Source organism: Saccoglossus kowalevskii, chromosome 10 (genome assembly GCF_978046115.1).
Source record: "Saccoglossus kowalevskii chromosome 10, keSacKowa6.1, whole genome shotgun sequence".
Taxonomy (NCBI): Eukaryota; Metazoa; Hemichordata; class Enteropneusta; family Harrimaniidae; genus Saccoglossus; species Saccoglossus kowalevskii.
Genome location: NC_140650.1, coordinates 19,763,906 through 19,788,459, shown reverse-complemented (window position 1 = coordinate 19,788,459; position 24,554 = coordinate 19,763,906). Strand labels below are relative to the sequence as shown.

At 34.8% G+C, this 24,554-nt stretch overlaps 3 protein-coding genes across 4 annotated transcripts in view; 2 read left to right on the top strand and 1 right to left on the bottom strand.

Annotated features, from left to right (window-relative positions):
- Positions 1-1,452: 1,452 nt before the first annotated feature.
- On the top strand, positions 1,453-8,969 carry LOC102805948 (uncharacterized). The gene is made up of 3 exons (XM_085504339.1): positions 1,453-1,565; positions 1,989-2,477; positions 5,270-8,969. Exons 2-3 carry the CDS (start codon positions 2,015-2,017, stop codon positions 6,448-6,450), a joined length of 1,644 nt encoding a protein of 547 aa, XP_085360465.1. The 5' UTR covers positions 1,453-1,565; positions 1,989-2,014; the 3' UTR covers positions 6,451-8,969.
- Positions 8,970-9,692: 723 nt separating this feature from the next.
- LOC100374796 (protein FAM204A-like) lies at positions 9,693-14,462 on the bottom strand. Of its 2 annotated transcripts, XM_078013573.1 has the most exons (5): positions 14,432-14,462; positions 14,071-14,216; positions 13,471-13,713; positions 10,356-10,502; positions 9,693-10,107 (listed from the first exon to the last, which is right to left on the bottom strand). In XM_078013573.1, the coding sequence occupies exons 1-5, from the start codon at positions 14,445-14,447 to the stop codon at positions 10,009-10,011; spliced, it is 651 nt and encodes a 216-aa protein (XP_077869699.1). In that variant the 5' UTR covers positions 14,448-14,462; the 3' UTR covers positions 9,693-10,008. The 2 variants fall into 2 exon arrangements, with proteins under 2 accessions (XP_077869699.1, XP_002739891.1); XM_002739845.4 differs by lacking the exon at positions 14,432-14,462 and having other exon boundaries at positions 14,071-14,403.
- The window catches only part of LOC100375241 (PDZ domain-containing protein 7-like), a 50,476-nt gene continuing 40,377 nt past the window's right edge, over positions 14,456-24,554 (top strand). The window contains exon 1 of the mRNA XM_078013568.2: positions 14,456-14,785. The gene's annotated coding sequence lies outside the window, so the exon portion shown is untranslated. The remainder of the gene's footprint in view (positions 14,786-24,554) is intronic.

Sequence of the window (24,554 nt, the reverse complement as noted above, 5' to 3'; positions counted from 1 at the left end):
ATCTCAAGAAATCAGTAAAAATATATCAAAAAACTGCACATTTTTACAATCCCATGTCAATGTTGCATCGAAGATTACAGTGGACGGGGTAAAAGAAAAAAAAGCACACACTATTTTGGTGAAGGCGAATTTTGCGTTTGCGAATTTATTTGATGAAATCATTTAAAAAAATAAAAACAGCCCGTTCTGCACCAATCTGATTAAAACTAGATCATAGTTAGGCTTTTTGTGTTTAATTATTTATTTTTGTTTTTTAATTTATTATTTATTTGCTGGCAGTTTTTGAAGAGTTTGTAATCCCGAAAGCCCATAAAGTATGTGGTGATCGTTAAATTAATACAAAATAAGATGTACGAAATAATAATAAAAAAATTACAAAATAATAAAAATATATAGTAAAAATAAAATAAAATTCACACCGTACAATACATCGGATTTGAATCAGACTGTTTCTGCACGTGTTCGGGGAAATGTGTTTTTTACCGTGACAGCCCGAGTCCCTTTTATCTAGTGGGATTGTGGTTTTATATAAAAGTTACTGTACAATTAAAAGAAGATTACATGTAATTGTCTTTCATTCTGTTTTCAGAAAACGATGATGTGCGAATTTCCAGTAGAAAACGTAATTCAAGATGTATTGACTTTGGCAATGTGTTGAAATGCATCAATCGTGGATTGACCCCATCCGCATGAACTTTGTTGGGCGGGAGGCGTCAAAATACTAGTACCTACCTACAATTGAACAAGATATTTGGCACAGAAGATACGGACAACTGAAACAATTAAATACATCAAGACTTTTTTGATGGAGGGACTGTAATCTAACTATAGTTTAGGTCCGGTGTTGGGCTACAGGTACCTTGCATAGACTGAACATCGTATTACATACATTTTCCCTTGACAATGTTTTGACATTTGGGCGGCAATTAATAAATCATAATACAACGTGACTCATACAAGGCACAGGAAAACTGTCAGACCAAGGATGGTATGGATAAAACCATTTCTGAATAGGGGGCAAAGATATCTCCGATGAATTGAAGAATCATAAAATTGAATACCGCTTCCCTAACTAGCGTGATTGAGCACTCACTTATCCTGCCTTCTGGGTTTTTGTAAAATATATATGGTATTTAGGTTATGTTGGGTCAAATGAGCATTCAAATATGTATCATTGGTTACCCACTCTTGTAATGGGATACCCAAAACAAGGTGCATTCCCTATAAACCACAGAGTATTTCCACAAGTAATGACGCTTCGTGGGCGCATCTGCATTGTACACATATTCTTGATGTGTATGGCTAACCTTGAAGGGCCCCGTCGATTTCCTGAACTCATTAAAATATGCGTACCATATTAGGGCATGTAAATGATGTCACACGCAAGTGAACCAATCACACACTGATATGCAAATATAAAAGTTAGGGCAAGTTCGCTTGCAACAGGAAATCGCCACACTATACGAAACGCTATAAGGGGTAGAGTAACACTAACAGTGCTTTAATTTTTCGCGTTGCGACGGATTTATTACTAACTTGGAGAAACACTGGTTGCTGGTGAACAAGTAAGTTCTTTGATTTATTGTTTTAGTGGACATTCAAATGTGTGCGTGTCGGCTAAGTAACACCGCATGAAGACATTTACGTGTTACTTTCGGCTACAACTTGTACAAGGTCATCATCGGTTTTCTTTGAATGTAATTCAACATGTAAGGGGAAGCTGCTTTTGTGCGATATTTTCAAACATGATTTTTGGACGGTTTACAGCATGCAGCTGTCGAACGTATTCTCTTTTTTAAAACTTTTGCTATTTTAATAATAACATACAATTGATATAACACCGTAACTGAAAGCATGGACTCGGAACTTTGATATATATAGTACAAGAAACCCCACCCACGAACAATACCACACATAATGCATATGAATATTACATTACAGTTGTTGTTTTTATTTAAATATATATTTTTTCATATTATTTTTTCCAGTTATCTTCATACCTCCATCCAACATTATGGCAAAGTGCTGCAAGACACCACCCGAACTGAATTCACTGGGACGCATGTGGTACTGTGTCTTCGTCGTATGTACATTCCTATACCTTCTCATCGACGCTGTCAAACGTTACACTTATTACAACACCACTGAATGGCCAGAGGACGGTAAACCAAGCACTCAACTTACGTTCTACATCATCCTTATCACCATCTCCCTTTTAGCGATCCTAGCTTTCGTCCCTACACAGATCCTGCAAATCGGTAATGCGCCAAACGATGATAAGAAATTGGGGAAGAAACAGCACGAGAAGAAATTTGATATGGGATACGATGCAAGAAAGGGTCCCGGGAGAGCTAGGCGGATGCTGAAACATGTTGGTCCAGTTGGCGCAACTCTGCATGTATTTTCAGCGTTCTGTTTATTGCTGCCGATTCTGTTGCTACAGTCTGCTGAAATAGAACAGTCTCGTCTACCAGCAGGTAAATAAAATTATTAGTGGCCTTTTCACTTATTCTCAAATGGTATCAGGATTTGTTTAGGGATGAACCTCTGCCGGGGTTGTTTGACTAGTAATACGAAAAACATTACATGCAAGGAGACATCAGTACTAGTACACATACATAACTGAGAACAAAATGTCGCAAGTAAATTACAGATAATATAATCTGCCCAACTATTCTATTTTACAACTCACTATGTAAATGATCTGTCCCTTAAAAATTAAAGTTGAAAGCATCACCCCCCCCCCGTTGAAAGATAAATGATGTGTAAAATCGAATAATTTATAGACAACAAATGGCAGTGATCATTTGTGTCATAACATAGCATTTTGCACCCTGACTAGACTATGTTTTCAAGGCTGAGATCTCAAATACTATAAATATCAGACATCAATGATTTATGAGACTTTCAACCTCCCAAGTCTTACAGTTGCCCTAGCCTCATTATTATATGTAACTCTCTGACTCCTACTTTTCCCGCCAATTTTTGATACTACAGTTTGCAAATTTTTAAGTAATTTTCTTAGTTGATTTTTGACCACATGGACATGATTTGTCATTGGCTACAGATCTTAATTAAAATTTGTCAAAAAAAAGACTTTTTTGTGAAAGATGATGTTTGCATTCAAAGAGTACATTTTGCTTGAGCATCCTTCCCAGAGATAAAATAATTATATTTACCAATAAGATCTTTTTTGTTAAATGTTCAACATTTACTTTAAGTTATGAGGCCACTAGTAAAGTTCAGACACTAAAACTAGAATTATCAGTTTTGGGTGTGCCTGCAGTGACAGTTCATAATAAACTGTCTATTAGGAACAGACCATTAGAAACAGGGGGGTGGCAGAATTTGCTCAAAACTAAGAGAAGGAAAGAAAATATTTTGCATATTTTTTCTGCTATTATCACTTTATATCAACATGCTGTTTGATAGACTTAAATTAATATTGCAAAATTGACTGCAAAAAATGAGTTTGAAATATCAGCAAACATGAGATAATAAAAAAGATGCTAGATTTTTGGGTGTGCCAAGAAAGACTACATGGTAATCAAATTGCAAAACATGCTGATTTTCGTTAGGCATCATTTAATAAAAGGATGTGATCAGTCATATGAGAAGATTTCCTGAATGTGACAACTAACAAAGTTATCAAATTACAATAATTACCTTGAGAAAGGAAATCATTTCAAAGTATTATGTGCTATTGTTGGCAGACAACTCAAACATGTTAAAAGTATAACTTTAGGTTTACAAAAAATTTACTGTAATAACACCTTTTTATCTAGTTATTCAAAACTACCTTGTGTTTTCACTAATTCTAAATTTACAATTTCTAATCCAGTAAAATTTCATTCTACTGCCCGATGAAAAAATATAAAAATATTCTGGTCAATTTGTTTTCAAAAATTGATTTGTGAAATATTTTTTTTTGGCGGTAGTGGTGGTGGGGGTAAGTTTAAAAATTTTCATCAATTGTTTCCATATTTTGATTTAAAAAAAAATTCTCTAAAATTCTGAAAAAACTAAAACTAAAGTTGGGAATTTACTATCTTTGGAGCTGTATGTCATCGTTAGCATTTTCGATAGCGACCACCCTTTGGGGTTGTGTTGGCATTGAGCCAGACTCACTAAAATTAAATAAAGTTACCATCGTATTATTGAAAACTATGACTAATTTTTCAGTCAAACTATTTGTATTGTAAATTTGAGATTTCCTTCTTTGTTTTTTTCTCACGTTCTCAAAAGTATAGTCATCTTTAGTGGCCATGTTGGACTTTAGGGAGAAAAAAACCTTGAAATTTCCAAGGATACTGATAATTTAGTATGACTGCACACAACAATATCATTCACACAAGTATATTAGCGGCATAATAGCAGCATAATTGATGACTCAAACACATCCTCCAAAGGTGTTTTCTTAGTACCAGCTAATGTATTGTATTGCAGTCAATAGGTCTAGCATTATTCCTGTTAAAAAATACTCATACCTCCCCCATAGCAGGAACTGGAAATGGTTGCTAGGCAACTAATACTAGTAGTCTAAAAGTGTGACTGTACATAGTAAGTAAATAGACATGACATCCCACAGTAGTATTTTAACAGTGGAACATCAGTTGTTGATAATGCAAGTAAACAGAGTTGGTAACTGCACAAGTTTCTGTGGAAACAAAGATTTGATTTCCACATAGCATTTAATCTGTTGAACTTCATCATTTTCCCGCCGAAATGTTGGTGCTACATATTGCACATTTCTATGTATTTCTATAATTTATTCATGATTTATTGACCAGATAAGGATAATTTGTCTTTGAACAGATCATAATCTGAATTTAAAAAAAAAATATGTACAAAATTATTATGGTTCACTAAAGTAGTAAAAATACAGAACAAAAACTCAAAATAAATTATTGGGTGTTATGTTGCCATGGAAATAATCAATCAATCAACTGATTGGTTCATTCCTTGTATGATTATATGTAGATGGTGATAGTGGGAATAGTATAAATAATTTTATTTTTGTTTTCATGGTTTGCTTTTTGTATTTTGTATATTAGTGAATAATCCACATTTGCTCTATTAGAACTTGCATTAATGGATCCCTGAAAGCTTGGCGTACTAAAAATCACACCAAAACAACTTTTTTTTGCTGACAGACACAATGAAGGACATCTATAGGAGATGGTGTACTTCTAATAGAGCAAATATGGTATATAGTACATTTTCAAACAAATACGTCTATTAACAACATCCTTTCAATTATATTTTACAGAAGCAATATGGTCAACTGAATTGGATTTTATTTTTGGTAGTTCGTACAAGTCCGTCGCTTTGGTAACTGATTTTGAAGCAATGTCTACCCCTGTTCCAACTGCTGCAAAAGAAGTAACAGCATACAACTTCTACGCCAATCCATCCGTCTCAATCGCCTTCTTGAACTACCTAATTCCGTTATTCCTTTATGCCGTTCGATTTGCTGATATCTTTTCAATCACGCACAGACTTTTCAGCGTTATTTTCGCGACAGAATTGGTGTTAATTGCCATCAACAAGGCGCTGACATACTGTGGTTTTTCAGTCTTGTACAAGCTTGACCAGTATGGCTGGGAGAAATCTGGTATCGTTGGAGAACCAATGCTACATGGAGTTGGGGTTATCACATTCCTCTACATCGCCAGTAGCGTTATTATTTTCCTCTTCGCTATGGTGCTATATCTTTACGCACACGGACAGCTGCATGGTTCTTTTAAAAAGTTACAAGATAAAGAGCACCCCGCAGATTTGCAAACTACGTCTAGTATAGCTTTCAACTGCAATGGATTTCTTTCGCACATCTTGGCACTCGTGGCTTTGGGTACATTTCTGGCATTCAGAGTCCCCATGATGATTGAATATTACAAAGCATACTGCGATTCTGGTTGTGGCATCATGTTAACGTGCCTTGTGTATGACATCCTCTTCATTATACAATGGGTTGTGCTATGGCTTGTATTCACTTTGAAGAAAGACTGGAAATTTACGACTAGTTACATCTACGACCGCCCAATTGTGACTGGTTCGCAGTATTCTACAATGAAAAAAGAAGGTGGAAGCCCTTCCTTGTCTCGTCTCATCGGTGATGGCGTTGAAATGACTGTCGTTAACTCTGGCACTCGTCATGCCGTCAAGAACGTCGCTAAGCAAGAAGCAATCATGCGCGCAATGAAGCAGCTCCAGTCAACAGAAGATACTGGCAGTCTTGATCGACGTATGCAGAAGAATCCTTTGCACAAAAGCCAGGACTCTCTGAACAGAGAAAGAGACACATTAAAGAAACAAAGCCCCAAAGTGCAAAGTGCACACACTGCTGGGACATTGCCAAAAGCCTCGCCAGCTTTACCAGCCAAAAAAAGTGACTCCAAGCGAAATAGTTTGGCATCGGCATCATCTAAGGATGCTGAAATACAAGGTTGAGTAACAGCAAAGTTTCAACTCAAGTTACCATGCTACAGAAATCCAGACTAGTATATAACGGGAGGCAAGTCAAGAGATTTCAGAATCTGATGACAATGTTCACTAATCTCAGAAAGACAGACTGATACTGGTTACGTAATACAAGAGTGCAATAAACCATGACAAAAGAGCATGTATATAGCTTTGCTGTACAGATATTAGACATTATATCAAAACATATTTGATATGCACGGAACCATAAACACAATATGCTTCTACTTCTGTAAGAGATAATTTTTAGTATTATAAATTTCAACAATTATTTTCCAGAACATCATCAATTGTCACTAAGTACCAGCAAATATGGAAATTTATGCCGATGCACTTATATTACATTTTTGCTGATTAGTATAGTAAACACACAAGATCTTCTGTGGTTGATGTTGTGGGTTTTAACCTCTTACTTGGCAACTTTTTAAAATAATAGAGGAAGAAGTCAACTCCAGACATTGCACTATGACTAAAGCTTCTCAGTCCTACCAGTTTACCAAATATGCCACAGTTATGTTGCTAAGAAAATTAATGGCACTTTACAAAATAAACCAACGATCAGAATAATGGGTCACATGACCAAGATTGGTATAATATATTGTATTTTAATATCAACTCATCCTGCATGTCAGTTCCAAATTTTAACAGTCCAGCATTCACCTGCCGCATAGTATATTTTTTTTACTAATTATACCATTAGGATTTTTTATTTATTTAAACTACTTCAATGTGCCAGTGTATAACATAGCTGTATTTATTTATTTTTGTTAAATCTTGGTTATTAGGATGAAAAAAAAAAGGTTTTGCTTCGTGTCTCAGGAAAAATTTAAAAAGGTTTTGATTGCTTTTTGGTATTAAGATTATTCAATACAAGAATCTATGTCAATAAGTAACTTGCTTTTTAATCACATGACACAGAAACAAATATTTTTTCCATTCTACCATACATGGTGTATTCACTGGTATGCAAAATTACAAAAATAAATTGTAAGACATAGATTTCAGACACACACATGATGACGAGAAGCAAACCTTTTTTTTTGGCCTAACTGTGCATAGTTATAGAAATAGTGACTTTATATGTTAGTATAGAATATAGTAGGGTAAAGTGCGTTTTATATACCTATACAAGCATTTAATACAATTTATTATCATGTAAATATTGTTATATTTATCACATTAAAGTAAAATAAATCATTAGATGATATGTACTACTATCGTTTAGTGTCATACGATAATACCTCATGTTCTGTATAAACCGTTAAATTCTCGCTGCCAGAAATGTTTGTAGTTTGAAAAATTTGATGGCGTTCACAGGAACTAAATGTCACTGTGAGGGGGAAATAGAGAACCCTTAGATTTAGCGATTTTTGTTATTTTTATTGTTATATTTTGGAATACTAGAGATTAATGTATAGTTATAATAATACTGCATCTTGGGATATAGGAGTAACGTTAACTTATAGTAGTGTTGCATCTTGGGATACTGTATAGTGTAACAGCAAGTTATCAGAGTAGTTGTAGAATATTAGTAATGGTGATGTCTTAGAACATTTACTAAAAGGGGAAATATAGTCATAACTGTGCGTGTGCATGTAGAGTCCCATCCAACGAGCATATTTATATGGCAACCAATTATAAATGGCTTATCTGGATATACACATTGATAGACACAAATTTTACAAAATCAAATTACCGCATCCCTAATAGAAGTCACACCCATTCTTTTTGAACAAGTGAGAACTAAATAGAATAATAGAAGCCGCAGCTTCTAATACAAATTTTACAGTATATCATTTCGGCTAAACAGGCTAAAGTAGTGAAGATGAAAGACATGCTGCAATATTGTTTTTGAATTACATTTAACTGCCTAGTATGTATAATATGAAGTTTTTTTTTATGATAATGTCACTAACCTGCATGTCATAATAATGCAAGAGAACCAGTAGTTAGAATATTGGCATTATTCTTCAGCAGTCAAACTATAATTTCTCAGATTCAGATTACAGCGCCCCCCCTCCCATATTGGTCTACCCCTGATACAACAAGCTATTACCACCATGAATAAAATGGTCTACCTCTAACACAAGGTTACAAACAAGGTTTGATCATATGGACATTAAGTGACATTAACTTATTTTACGTCACCATTCTTTGCATAGGACCAATATGTTCTACATGAATTGCTACAATACATGTCTAAAACTTGTTTTACATACCATAACAGTTGTATATATGTATGAGCCACAAACTCAGTTTGGTGTCCCACATAAGGCTTTTTGCACCTGAGGTTAATATATAGATAGAATTAAGACATTTCAACTTTTCATTCATTTTAATTTTTTGAGTTGCAAATAAATGGAATTTCAATCAATACAATCTATATTAATTTTACTCTTTTTCAATTGAACTGTATCTCACTTCTTTGTAATTTAAGTTGCTTCTGCTGTAAGCGAGGCTTTAATAAAATAATTTTAAAATAAATGAAAGTGTAAGTGTGGACATCTCTGCTTAAAATTTAGGGGTCATGAACAATATAATCTGTGGACAATATCAGTTTGACCATTTACTTTATGATTGATAGAGCGTAAGCAGTGCCAACCATATGAAGAGCACATGATGTGGGATAAAATTCTCAGCATGCAGCATTTTAAACTGGTCAAAAAACAGAGTACTGTAAAACAGAAGTTATTGTTTCTTTGCGGAGTTTGTAAATTCAAAACCTAATGCAAAGAAACAATAACTTCTGTTTTAATTTGGCTGATTTTACTTATCAGCAAAAATAGAAACCAGTGTATAATTAATACACTTTTAATATACATAATACATATTTTACTTCCCTTGACATGTAATATGCAAATATATAATTTGCATGGCTAATAAGATAAACCGGCCATTGATCCTAGGCAGTACTAGTAGATCTGGAAGACGGCAGAAAGTACATTGACTCCTGGCTAGATATTATTTGCCTACTGTACATGTACATGCCTGTCAGGCTCTGATATACTGGTATCCTTGGGATACGCAGTCATTTGAGTGACACTTTCATTCTTTATGGGTGCACTGATAATAACAAAGCAAACATTTTTGATTTTAATATATACTATGGTAAAACAATTGGCATTGACAATACACAGTGTGAGTTTGGTGTAAAATTCCTTAAAAATTGTTTTTTTCTTTCATGAGTCTGTATTATAATCAAGCAAATATGATACATGAATGTTCAGTTTATTAAACCTTAAACAATAAACTTTTTTGCATTAAAAAAATTAAAAAGATACATAGTACATCAGACAAGAGTTACTGCCACTGTAGATTTGAATTGCCTCATGATTTGTCTTGTCTCATAGTTTGGTATAGAAATTACAATACACTTATACATATATACTGCATATCCAACATAACTTGCAGCAGTTGAATATCTGAAGTACGAAGTAGCTGTTTCATCACTGGTGGAGATCCATTCTGTTACATTTGAGCTTTCATGTCCATTCTTTTTCTCCAGCAATACTAGTGGATACTTTTAATTTACATTGCAGCTTTCATTTCCCATCTTTCCTTTGCCTCAAATGTCCATGCTGGTTTGTTTTTCTTTCCCTTTTTGGCTTTTTTCTCCTCGTCTTGTATCTACAAAATCCCCAAAAATAAATAATGATTGTACTGAGAGCAATAATCCTATGTAATAAATTAGTGACATAAGCGCTACGGTAGTCTCTACCAATCACAGCTATACTCTTAAATTATGATCACTATGAATTTATGGTAGCCCTATGATGCTCTAAAATTGAAAACACTCTTTTTTAGTGTCCCTGCTAAAGCTGTTTCAGTGGTGATATCCAGCTTAATAAAATGTAACCATATTACACTACCAGTACCTTTTTTCTTGCCATGTACTCCCTAGCATCAATTGCTTGTGACACTTTCTCAGCCAGGTCTCTCTTTTCTAATCTGTCACTCAAGTCTTCAGCCTTACTTATATCGCCTTCTGAGATAGCTTTGTTTATTTCTTTCTCCAGGCCCGACTAATAGAAAAAAGTCAAAGTCAAACTGTGTACCATCTTGAATTTTCAAGGTGAATGTTCCGGCGAAGCACTCCACTATCACCTTGAAGTATTTCATTAGGACTACGTGTATGTGACAATGCCCTCACAGTTTAGAATCAGTTTACCAACAGCCAATCATATTGCTTCTTTCTTCAACGCGCTTGGCCAAGCTATCATAATCTTCGGGGCGGAACTAATTCACAAGACGCTCAACGTTGCTATTTAAGACGCGCACCACTCTACCTTGTATTTATATGGGCTCTGCGCGAGCTGCCGGGTGAGCTGCTGTGAAACACCGGTCGAAAAGCCGGTGAAAATAGCTAAAATCGAGAAAACAGCACAAACTTTGAAGACATCCTAAACAATCAAATTTAAATATGTTGCATATGTAGGGGTAATCTTGTTACACTGTTCAGGTGGGTGTCAACAACCATCCCAAAATACCGTTTTCTGAAAATTTGTTGTCGGGTGTGTTTAAACCGAAGAACGAAAAACAAAGAACGAAGACAGAATATTCATACTGTTTAATCATAACAGTTTAATACATTTACATGCACTCATCGTTCATACTGTTTAATCATAACATATATATTCTTCGTTCTTTGGTTTAAGCACACCCTTTGTTTTCACCATGATGGTTGCCAGGCGGTGAAAATGTCTGAGCCGAGAATAAATGTCGCTGCACACAGTGGTAGCTGTGTTGGCTTAGATGTCGAGGCGCTTTCTGGCAGTCATTGTAACAAAGCTTTCTATTGGTCGGTAAACTTTCTATCGCGCAACCACGTGACATACACGGTTATGAATAGAATTACCGCACGGTGTTGTAGAGGGAGGAATGTCCGAACGGAACAACACCGTGCAGGCGGACGATGACTGTGTACATACCTGTCTACATTAATATACTGCCCTCTACAGTTGAAACATGAAAAGGTAAATTTAAAAACTTGAAATGCTGCATCTATTTCTGTAATTGACATGTGTATCCCCGAGGGCGAAGCTACGTCACAAGACGTTCAAGGTTGCTAAGATGCGCACCACTTTACCACGTATTTCTATGGGGCACAGCATCAACTTTGAAGTAATCCTGAACAACCAAAATTATATATGTTGCACACGCAGGGGTAATCTTGTTACACTGTTCATGGGAGTCTTAACAACTATCCCAAAGTGTCGTTTTCTGAGGGTTTTCGGCCTTTGTTTTCACCGTGATGGTTGCCAGGCGGTGAAAATGCCCGTCCCAAGAATAAAAACAATGTGGTTATTATTTACAGTGGTGAATCCATGACTGTTAGACTGTCCTCTATAGCTCAAAGCATAGGAATGATGAATTCAAAATTATATAATTAAGAGGAATCAGCGTACATGTACCGATAGTTATATGTTGTTATAAATTAGTTAATTGTGTAGTTTGGTAGATGCACAATGTAGATAGGATTATGGGAAGAAATTGCTTTAAAATTCCATCAACTTTGAATCCATAAACTGTAGTACATTGTATTACAGTTTTCCCTATTAGAAAGGAAACTGTATTCTTCCATGTTGATAAACTATGGGACAAATGTTATATATATTTTTTCTTCATTTTGTCAGAGCATATTTTGAGTAATTTGGGTGTTCTCTGAGCGGTGTTGGGAACTGATAATATGTTCGTGCTGATCTGACACTGACAAGGATACCCAGACTTGAAATTTATTTCCATTTATTTAAAACTTTTTTTGCAATTTTCTGCAATTTACATCTGTTTGGCTAGGACAGTTATTCACAGTGGTGAACCCTTATGACTTTAATGATGGTGTCTCAAATTGGTAGACTGCCCTCTATAGGTCAAACTACATAAATGGTGAATTCAAAATTGTATAGTTTAGAAGGAACCCAAGTATTCATAAAACTAAATACAGACAATAAAAACATAATACCATTTAGTAGATTTTTGGACCAACTGCCCTAAGCAAAAACTTAACTGAACAAATATACCTAAAACTATTGCCTTCCAAAACAAGGTATTTTATGCTCACTACGAGATCTCTCGTATTACATGAATTGTAAGGACAAACATCTGCCACAAAAAACGAACAATTTGATTTTGAACAATTTGAATTTCTTTTTATATAGCTCAATGTGGAAATGCAGATCTTTAGGATGGGAATAATGTGTTGAAAAAAAAAATGCTTACAAAATTTACTTTCATCAGATGTGTATCATACATTATTAAGCATATTTCCCAAAATACTTTTGGATTTGTAGAATCCTAGACAATGTTTTGATGTCACTACAATGCTATGACTGCTGTTTGTTGTGTTTTCACATTCAATTTCATGCATAACACGGAAAATGGTCTTTTTCAGTTGCAAGAAATTGTCATGATTAAATTGACTGACTTTGTGTTTTTAGGAACAGAATTAAATATTTCAATATTCACTGCTACGGAATTTCATGATTTGCCATGACTCATAAAAATGATTAGAATGGAAAGAAAATACAGTCACAGCAAAAAACACATATGTATATACCGGTAATACATCTGCCAAATTCCTCCAGGTTGTCAGATGAATAAAACAGTCAAACTTGAGTTAGTGGCCACCTCATTTGCCTATAGTGACCACTTTCAGGCAGTCTTATATGACCATTCTTTCAACAATATTTGTGCAGATACCTTTGTTAAGAGACCTGAATAATCATCATTCTGTTTATAAAATAATTTTTAACTTCCTCAAGTCAAATTATTTGATTTTAAAATAAATGTACTTTTGTTGCAACAGTACCATCTCGTAAATTTCTGGACAAAAATTACGTCAATGTATGAATTGGCGATAAAAAAAAATAATCCAATCTTGATATAAAGACCACCTGTCTATAAAGACCATTTTAATATAGGGACCCCTTGGTAGATGCTATACACAGGTATGACATTTGATTGAAAATGTTAGGAAAACAAAAAGGTTGTTACCGTTGGAATTAATCTATCATGACTGACACCTTTCATGTGGTCGTTGACACCGATATACTGTTTCAGGTTGTCCCAGTGTGCTACTTTTTTTCTCACTTCCTCCTCATCATCTTCTCCCTTTGAAGATGATGACGAATTTGGATCTCTTTTGTGCTTTCTTTTCCTTTTCCGTTTTCCTTTCTTATACTCTGGGATCTTCTCTTTGGCTGCTTCTTCTCGACGTTTCTGCAGTTCTTGAAATTTCTGAAGAATGAAAATATAGTTGAAAAGTACCAGAACTGCAGATTCAAGTCTCTTGATTTTAATTTTGTTCAAGTTGTTCTACACACAGTCGCTTTAATAATTGCTTGGAGCGTTTTTGATGACCCCACCTACGGCTAATGGGGTGGTATATTACCTATCAGGCCTGGGCAGTGGGAACATGTTTGTAGTATTTGATAATAGTTGTATAGTATAGTCACTTGAGGTCTTATATCCCAATAAATCGTTCAGTACTATTTATTAATAATTTTTGAAGAGAAGTAGCGGTGAAAAAATATTGATACTGATCGATTTTCTTTATTTTTATCCTTCTGTGACTGTGTATATTAAAGATAGTACCTCCAACATGGTTTGAGAAATTCCCTTCGCCGGGGATGTGTGGGGTTTCATGTCGTCATCGCCTGAAAGATGTTCTTCTTCTGCCGAAAAATCAGTTTTATTTTCCGCGGAGTCCTCGCTCTCAGTCTCAACATGTTCTTCCAGTCCTGGAATTATAGAGAACATACTTTACATGTCTGGTATATTTCGAATGACTGTAAGTTCTTTGTCAAATACCTGTGAATTACTCTGCTGTTAATAAACAATGCGCTGAAACTAAACCAAAACAACCGCACGAACTCTCACTTCCGGTATGGGGAATACGTTTTTTTCGCTCCCGATGAGAATTCACCTTTGACCTGCAGCAAACCAATCAACTTACGATATGTTGATGACATCACAGGACTTGGATCACCGCCATAGTTTGCTTGATTGTATTACTCCCGAAAACTGGCCACTGTTTTTGCGTCGCTTTTATCAGTTATTCGTTCGATTCGTATATTCCGAAGTACCGTAGTCAATTCGTTATTATAGTGTCGGGTGTATGTTTGTCAAACAAGACGCAAATAACACCATGACTACTGTCGCAATTTGATTACCGCGGTGCTGCCTGCAGGTTGCCCAGTCTCCAGTCGGTGTGTTTTCATCTCTGTGTCGAGGATTGTCAGGTGTATAATCATCCACGGACGCCAAACCGTGTTTGTTTGGCCCGAGTACATCGTATAAATACGTTAAGGTAGGACTTTTTCAGTATTTTTTGTTTGGATTGAATAATACACGGTGTTCATATAGACCCTGGCAACCAACTTGAATTTAAACAAATTGAAAAATGTTGGAAATGTCAGTGTGTTGTTACGATGTGTATTGACTGTTACGTGGAATAATTCAAGTAATGAAATTATTGCTTTTGTTACTGTAAAACACTTTGAAATAGCTACATACCATTTTAGCGAATTTGACTCAAAGCATGAATTAACTGAATCTTAATTTAGCTAAAATGTCAATAATCTTACTGTGAGAATATACTCTAGATATTCTAATTAGCGACATCTTAATTTAGCGAAATTGTGGTTTAGCTAAATTAGCTAAAATAACATGCTAACTAAATAGGCATGTTTTACGCGTATTGTTTACAACAGTATTTTAGTTTATGTCAGAAATGAAATTGAGTTCTATGATATTTTGCTTTCTATGTAAATTAGCGTCCACTATAGAAATATGCATAAATACAAGAAGAAGAAAGTGAATCAATGAATATGCTACATACAAATGTAGTATGAAGGAAACTTTAAATACTAGTAACTTTATTTATGGTGTTGTGTCTAGTACATAAAAAGCTAGCTCAGTGATTTTTACTGCTTTTCAGTGAAAGCGGTTTCATAGTATTTCATCTTTCTGGTGTTTCTAAAGTGGCCCTTCACAGAGTTCATTGCATAGCTAACAATATCTGCATTTTATTCATCTTTTGCTCAGTGTAGGTCTCCTAGCAACCCTAAATCATTTATTTTCAAATTTTACTGTATTTACTTATTGGTATCAGTAACTGGGAAATGGGTACTACAGATAGCTTTAAAACTCGTGCAGGTTTAAATTATAGTTTGGACATAAGAGTCTAATCACATTCTCCATAATTAAATTAAATAAAATTTGTACATTCCTGAAGCCAAAATCACTAATAGGCTGTAAAATCATCACACCATAAATTATAATTTTAGAAAATTCATATTTAAATAATAATATTTTAATTCAATTATATGCAACCACGAATGTGTGAATAGTGCATGACATATTCAGTTGCATACATACATTGTACATGCAGTTTAGAATATAACCCAGTAGTCCTACACACTAACTAAGTACTACATGTACATGTATGGCTACTGGTATAACTACATGTACATTTTGTACACTTCCATAGTGTAACTTCATTTTCTGTATAAAAGCATTATTTGTACGACAGAGAATACAGAGAAAATTAAAAAAAATGCATATACATCTTGCCAAGTTTTATTGATTCAATTATAACTGGATTGTCTATTGTTGCATGTGAGGCCACTAGAGGTAGATTAATTTAAAACATAGGCCCTGGTCATGTGACTGGATGATGAATACTAAATGTATAGAGGAGATTACCAGGGATAGCTAGGGACTGTATCCAGGTCAGCAGAGTTCACCAGTTTGACATTTAAATGTACATGTGTTACTGGTATATTGTTTGCTGAATGTTCCTCCCCTGTTTGAAGTTGTCTCCCTCTCTTACAAGCATATGCATTGAGTTCAATGAGCAGGTAAACATGCTTTTGACTGATTTAAGGAATACCAATCATGGTAAATGCATCCATGGAGGAAAGTACTAGCACATAGTACACCTGTGTATGCAGGTGACATCAGTTGGGACTATGCAAGATGTTGTAGTTGCAGCCTCCACTTTACAGTACATGTATATGGACTATGATCATGTTACATCACCAATATATATCAAGTTAAATTATCGTAAGAGTGCTTGCCTTAGTTAACAAATACTGGGTAACTTACTCGCTTTGTGTTCTGAAGGTTATGATGACCCACTCATACTGCAACTGAGCTTATAAATGCGGACATTGTACAGACTACTGTGAAACGGTTAAACTGGCATGTACCATCTTTGAAATGAAAAGAAAGGAAGGTTGGGAATATTCTAGTTGGCAGTCTGTGGGAGTGTATGCATGCAGTGTATGTCTTTTATCCAGTACCATTCGTTTTGGTGCAGCCTTTTGCACATTTTTTTTTCTCTGTAAATGTTTGGTTTATTTTTATACCAAATCGATCAACTAGATCAACAAGTTTGTGGAAACGGGGAAAAATGTACAAAAGTTTATTTTGTGAAAGTTGACAAGAGTTGACTTTGCTGGCATTCATAGATAATTGAAATGTGAACAAAACAGCGAATTCTTTGGGATGTCAGGATATTTCTTTTAAAGTGGTATTGCAATATACCGTATATATACTAACTTCCCTCATAAATTTTATAAATGTTCAAATCATCAAACGCAACTGTAAAAAAAGACATTTTAGGTAGCTATAGTCAGTTTAGCTGGTAGATCTTGTGGAATCATGTTGGCTGTAATTAATACTTGTAGCAGAGATTAAATTTAAATCACATGTTGCTTCTGCAAATGTGTTATAGTTATTAGTGAATTTTAAAATAATCACTATGTTACTTGAACAATATATGAAATGTAATTTGTTCCTAAACTTTCGCCTCTTCATCATGAGCTGTGGCTGAGCAAATGCGAATGGATACTATAAACACATTAATTATTTGCTGATATTTAATTTTGTTATTTTCGCCAATAAGTGAAATTAACATAAACAATTAGGAAAATATACAGCATATTTTAATGGTGATTAAAAATATTATGTCAAAAATACTCACTTAAATGCACAGAGTTGTTCCCTTTTAATTTCTCGCAATATTTTTACAACTAGGCCTGTGGTTGAATTATTATTTATTTTATGTCACCATATTGAATTAATGTACTTGCCGCTGACTTTACTGGCCAATCAGCGGCAAGTACATTAATTTAATATGGCAACAAACAGACAACTTAAATGAAATTTTCCCAACTAAGTGTGCCAACTCTAAATGCAGTTTTCCTTAAATCTGATAAGTAAAGTATCTCTGTTCACACATATACTGTTGTTCCTAAAGGTAATTATTCAATCAGTGTTTTGGGTATACTGTTTGACATCAACTTGACGCCAACTTGGCAAGTGTGCGAGACAAGTGACACTTGTCTTACCTTCGGTACTCGCTGTATGAGCTTTGCTGATGTTATCGTCCGGGTAACACTGACAGCAGGTTTGTATGGGTCCATCCACTAAAATCTTACCACATAGAGTATTAAAGGAAGATATAGGACTCATAGCGATGTATACAATGCATGTAAAATACATTGTTTGTTTAGGTTAAATTCGAACAACCGCTACGCGCCGACCACCGCCCTTTAAACTAAGTTTATTGAGTCCAGCAAGTTTGTGTACAAGTTTGTCATGAAATATCATGTTATGAAATGTGTTCTGTTTTCATACCCAGACAAAAATGATTGGTGATTAAATTTTATTTGCACGAATCAGCTGTCTACCTCATTCTTGGCTTGGCTGCCAAATTAAATAGCTTGAGGGCCAGCATGCTTCTAACAATAAATTTCAATGTAAAGAGGTGCTACCAATAGGCAATTACATCAGTTTGGCATATTACTACTAACCATTTATAGTTCACAGAAGAGAACAAAGGTTTTCTAGTATGCAGGTTGTTTCGACATCTGATTTCAAACCATCAAAGTCAAAACTGTAATCATAATCAGAGATTGTATAATCTGATTAAAATAGTGTGATACAAATGTATGTATAGATTTTGACTTTTTCCAGTTTTTTGCTTTCACTATCAAAAAAAAAAATCATGTTCCACACGATCTTATTGTAATTTAATAATACTATTGGCATTCTATAGTTGGAAGTATTCAAAGTTCAGAGGCTTTATTTTCATCTGTAATACCTAATCCCTAAAAATTAGTAGTAATACTATGCTAACTGATTTTGATGATTTTTTTCTGTACATTTACAACTGTTTCCAACCACAATCAACATTCCAAATTTGGAATAATTATCAGAATGTAACCCTTTAGATTAATTTGCCAAAACATCCAATAGACAAATGTAAATACACCCTTGAAATGAACTGACAAAATAAAGGGACCAGTAGTCAAGTGTGTAAAAACTGGGTATTTGAAACAAAACTGACCAACAGAAATAGGTATGTTCAGGTGATTGTCTCTTTTCTTTGGAAAAATCAACATCCAAATTATGTAATGTAAAATATGAGGTTATTACCACATATGATTCATGGAGCTGGATGTTATAAGAGACATCCGAGCTGTATTATTCATAAACCAAAGATGGTAACAGCCCTGATGCATTGAGTATCCACCAGCTCTATGATTAGGTGATACCCGGAGACGAACAATTCTGTTGCCAGAAAGTTATGGAAATACATGTTTGTGAATCAAATGCTAATTTATGCGGGTAAAATGGGACCATCAGAAATTTGTTTTTCTCTGCATACTGTTCATACATGCTTAAGGTTTAATGAGAATCCCAATGGTCCACATGTGCACAGCTCCTTGTACAGTCAAACAACACAGGACTGTGATCATGTTACCTCCAAATATACCTGTTTTAATGATGTAGTTGGGTGTGTTGAATTTCAGGTTTCTATCTGTATTATTATACTGAATTGCACATGCTCACACACTATACATGTAGTAATGAGCGAGTAGATTTAAATAACATGCCACCCACCACCATCTACCACACCCTCATATTTCCACCAATCATCTGCATTGCAGTGGTTATACATGTATAGTACCTGTTTATTTCATGTACTACCGGTAGTTGGTTACATTATGATTAGATATTCTCAAAGCCTTGGACTCATTTTGAACTGTGACATACATATTTTAACATTGTACACATTTAATCTAGGTTAGCAGCTTGTCTGATTTGCACATTGTAATTCCAGGATTAGTAAAAAATATGTACTATAAATAACATACATAGCTGTATAAATTACTATTTTTCCATGTTCATGGCACATATCGTTAATTGAATTCTGCACTTTACAAATGAATTATGTGTATACATGTAATTATGAACCTTCTGCAATGTAATTGAAATTAATGAACATTGTCCCAAATTCACCTTATTAAATTAAATTTCAATTGCTATAGTTTTGCCCCAGAAATTCTCATTATTATGCTTCTATATGTAGCACCGAAAAAGCCATATCTATACTCCAAAATGTGCCTTCACTCTTTCAAACATTTGATACTTACACTATGAGTAACACTATGTCACCAACATTGAACCCGTTCCAGGTTATTGACGTCATAGTCTAACACTTTTTCTGTGTTTACGTTGGGCGAGCACATGGCGTAAAAGAACTCATTTGTTTGCACAGTGCATAACATTTTTCGTTGCTGTTTTTAGTTGCATGCACAAAATGCACCTATGTAATCAACCATAATGCAAGTCGTACAATTTTGTTCTGTCAATTCGAAAACGATGAATATAAATCTGCTTGTTTTTAGCTCCGCTGTCGTCTTTGTCGAGCGGAGCTTATCATATGAATGATTATCTGTCATCGTCCGTCGTCCGTGTCAATGTTTTACTTTTTTGACTTCTTCTTGAAAACTGTAAGCCTGAATGCTTTGATACTTGGTGTATATGTACCCTGTGTAGACCTCTCTCAGATTTGTTCATTTCATGATGATATCTTCAATTCTCTAATTTTGGTGAATATCTTTGTCATTTTTGGTAAAAAGTGATATTTTCGACTTCTTGTTAAAAACCGCAAGTCCAATTGCTTTGATATTACATATATAGGTACTACATGTGATCCTCTCTCAGATTTGTTCATTTTGTAATGATATCTTCAATTATCTAATTTTGATGATTATTTTTGTTATTTTTAGTGAAAAGTGATATTTTTGAATTCTTGTTGAAAACAGCAAGTCTACATATTGTTCATTTTCTATTGATATCTTTTGTTCTTTTATTGAAATTTGCATTGCTAATTGCGGATCTCAGTCGACAGGCTGCTTGTTATTATTTCTTAATATATTATAAAGTAAATGCTGTTCTTTGATGCAAATGTATGAAACATGCAAAACATGTCTTGTTTTTAAATGCTTTTTATCCACCAGTCCCCAAGTACTATACATGACTATAGGCCATCACATTGCGACATCGTACATTGTATGTTTACATTTTTGCAAACCAGCATGTAAATGTGGGATAGCAAATGTCCCTCACTGATCAAAACTATCTCGTGGTCTGCTGTGACAACATTGCCCGTAAGTTGTTTTATTAATAGCGTCAAATGCATACACGTGTGATAATAACAGTAGTGAACAATTTTGCTATTTTATCTTTGGGTGTGAGCGACAGTTTCTTGCGCACAAAACGTAAACAAGTGTGATGGCATATATCCACTACTAGTATTTATTTATGATGTACTAGGTCAGTTTTTATTATGCCCTGAGATATCGTGTTAGAAATGATGGTTAGGCTGAATTGCCATGTGCTTGTCTAGGGCAGTTATTATTAGCATATATGGTGTAATTATAAAACTCTCCCCTGGTTTGCATAAAAAAAATATAATTTTGTGAGTTTAAACAGTGTAGGTGAGGTGCATCAGAAGGAAAACTTGTGATAAAGCACTGTTAAATATGGTTTATATAAATATTTATTGCTGTTATATACATAGATGTGAATAATAATATTATTGTATAATTTGACTGGAAGTTCATAACTGCAGCCTGTCTGATAATCGAATTTACATTACAATAATTGTATATTTAAAACATTTTGACTAATAACAAAGCTGTGATTTAAATATTCTAAACAACTTATTATTGTTCCAGATTCTTCAGAATAACAAATTATTTGACAGTCACTGCGGAAAGAGGGGGAGGGATGTACAAATAAAATGTAAAAAAAACATCATATTTTGAAGATACTCGGTTTTTAGGAACCTGTAACTGCACTATATGTTGTGTCCAATACAGTGCTAGGCTTTTGATCTTGACAAAGACACCTGTTGATTTTGAAACTTGCCAGTCTTGAACTTTTCAATGCATTTTCAATTTTCAATGATAATTTTTTATTTCATTGTTTTACTGATGCCTGCTATATGATATTGTCTTTGCACAGAATGCTTGAGTATTGCTACATCTTAAATTCATGCACAATAAGAATACAGTGATATCAGTAGCTGAGGTTGATTCTCTTGAAAAATGTCTCAGTGCATACTTTGTGATTCTCTTTGCAGTATTTTGAATATTATACATATTTTCAATCACAAATTGTCTGATACAAAGCATGTATGTTCTTGTAGTGAAGGTTATTTGTTGTTTTGTTGTTTTATATTAGCACCTGTGGTAAAATTTGGTACCCATTCCTTGTTTGAAAATATCATTTCCTAATAAGATAACACTCATTCTATACTATCATTTCCTAACAAGGTAGCTACTACACAAAGGGTACAGATTCTCTCTATTATGATCAGCATCTTCTTAGACAGACATACCACATGTGCAGTGCTTGAACTTAGGAGGGCACCTGTTTTCATAGCCTGACATGTAACGCCTGACAGAATATATGTCTTGTTGGCAAGATCAATACAAAAGTCACGCCTTCTTGCAATAAGTTTCAATGAATATTCATTTTGGTGGTCATGGTAACACCAATCAAAGCCGTGTTTGCATTGTCGGCAAAAATCACACTGTTTTTAACAAGATGATAAACATTGGGTGAAAAATTGCCGCGAATGGTTACTTTATGATGGCTGTCACTATCTGATGTTCTTGTAATTTGATTGGACAAAAAATCGTTGGGATAAGTGAAAACTACATTGTTCTGTCAGGTGTGTGTTTGGTTTGGAGCACCGCGAAGGGCGCAACTCACACGAACTTGTCAGGTTACTGTCTTCAATGAAAAATTTGATAATATTGTCTTGGAAATTCATAGTTTTTTGCGAACCAAGGCAACCTCCTTGAGTATTGAGATAATTGCTTTTGATGCCTCCATAAAGTGTAAGACCTGCATATGTAAATCATGATATTATAAATGCTAATAGTTTTTGTTAATTTCACTAGTCTTTTTCCTCTCACAGTAGTGGTGCAGTTGGTGTGGTTCAATCAGTTTAATGATAATCTAGATGTTAGTAATCTAAGCCTGAGCAAGGTAGTCTATTCATAGGATTATTACAATATTTGAAACAGTGGAACATGGTACATATAATAGTATTGTAACCATGTTAAGTCTATTGCTATGTTCACACGGCAGCATTCTATCGGAGCCGAACTACTTCTCCTTCCACGGATTAACAGGAGATTATCTCTGATGCGTTCATACGGTCGGGAGCCGAACGAGAGCCGAGATCTGCCAGAGTTTGATTCAGTTTGATCAGAGTCGAACGGAACAGTGCCCTTGAATAATTAGTGACTGAAAACGATTTTAGTGTCGTGCTTGTGTTTTTTCTTTACATGGCATGATGCTGTTGAGCTAGGAGAAAAAAGAGCCTGAGCATGGAGGTAGAAAAGACAATGACTGGTATTATGATTTAGGTACTAGTATCTCGAATAAACAGGAAACACGGCAGCTAAAATGTGTTTCATACAGCCTATTCGGTCAAGTTATTGTCATGCAAAATTACTATTTTGTAACTATTCAACTGTAGTGATATCTAAACTACTAGGAAGAATCACAGATTCTCTCTATCTATCATAGAAAAACTATGGAAGAATCTAAACCTACCAGGAACACGTCACCGTACCGCGATCGCTTCTACGATTTTTATCTTTAGTGTCTTTAAAAAGTTTCCGTTCAGTCGTTCTTTCAAGTTTTGATGCATAATTTCGTACGCCATTTTCTGTTTCCCGTTGAGCTATCAATCTATCGCAATAATTCGTTACTATATATTAGGACGCGTACCTATTATTCAAACCGGAAATTATGAAAGATGTTGTCTCCGCCATAATTGAAATGAGAGGTTACTCGAAGAAGACGATTGAGAGCGTGATTTCGGCTCCCATAGTTGGGCCTGATGCGTTTACACGATCGGAGCCATGTCGGGACTCAACCCTATTGGAGTTCAACCCTGAGGGTTTAGTGGAGCCGAACTTGGCTCGAGCCGAACGCGTTTAAACGGCCATTTTTGCTGGCTCCAGCCGGCTTGAGCTGTTGGGCTCCAATAAAATGCTGTCTTGTGAACGTAGCATATGTTTTGCTGTCTTTGTTATTCCTTTCAACAACTCTGTCCTTAGACTTAAAAATAGATTGAAAGTGACAAATAATTGATTATATTTTAATTGTCGTCAATGTCTATTGACATGTATTCCAGTTGCATCTTCCTGGTGTGCTTGAAATTTTGTCAAATTACATGTACATCTCAGCTTGTTAAAGTTTGTTCATCGCATGCATGACAATTCTATAAAATTTTGCATTTAAAATTGATAGCCTCACAACTCTGAAGCCCTGTATTGAGTTTTCAGGATTTCAGTGTTTCTTACAATCAAACTTTTACATTTTGCAGTTACATTGTATATTTTAGAATAGATATTTGGTTGATGAAATTAAGATATTGTGTAACATATTGGTTAATCAAATAAATATTGCTGGCTGGCTGGCTGGCTGGCTGGCAGGTGTTGGTTGACTATAATTGTCCATCTTCTTTCAGCTTTAATTAATCAACTGTGTTTTATTGTGTGTTTCAATATATTACCTGAGTGACTGTATATTAATTAGGTGGTAAATATATTTTCACAACACAGTGTTTGAGCTGAAATAAAGCAGCAGATGGAAGTGTAAAATTTATGTCAAATTATGGCCTTTGTTTCACCAACAGAAACAAAAGCACCAAAACCACTTGTCAGTCAGTTTAACTGCTCGGTTATAGTGTACAT

What these genes read in the sequence shown, in the direction of transcription:
- LOC102805948 (XM_085504339.1), top strand. Translation starts at nt 2,015, where the DNA reads ATGGCAAAGTGCTGCAAGACACCACCCGAACTGAATTCACTGGGACGC. An exon ending in ACAGTCTCGTCTACCAGCAG is followed by an intron (nt 2,478 to 5,269) that starts GTAAATAAAATT and finishes TATATTTTACAG; the next exon opens with AAGCAATATGGTCAACTGAA.
- LOC100374796 (XM_002739845.4), bottom strand. Translation starts at nt 14,235, where the DNA reads ATGTTCTCTATAATTCCAGGACTGGAAGAACATGTTGAGACTGAGAGC. An exon ending in ATGATAGATTAATTCCAACG is followed by an intron (nt 10,503 to 13,470) that starts GTAACAACCTTT and finishes TTTTTCTATTAG; the next exon opens with TCGGGCCTGGAGAAAGAAAT. An exon ending in AGTACATGGCAAGAAAAAAG is followed by an intron (nt 10,108 to 10,355) that starts GTACTGGTAGTG and finishes GGGATTTTGTAG; the next exon opens with ATACAAGACGAGGAGAAAAA.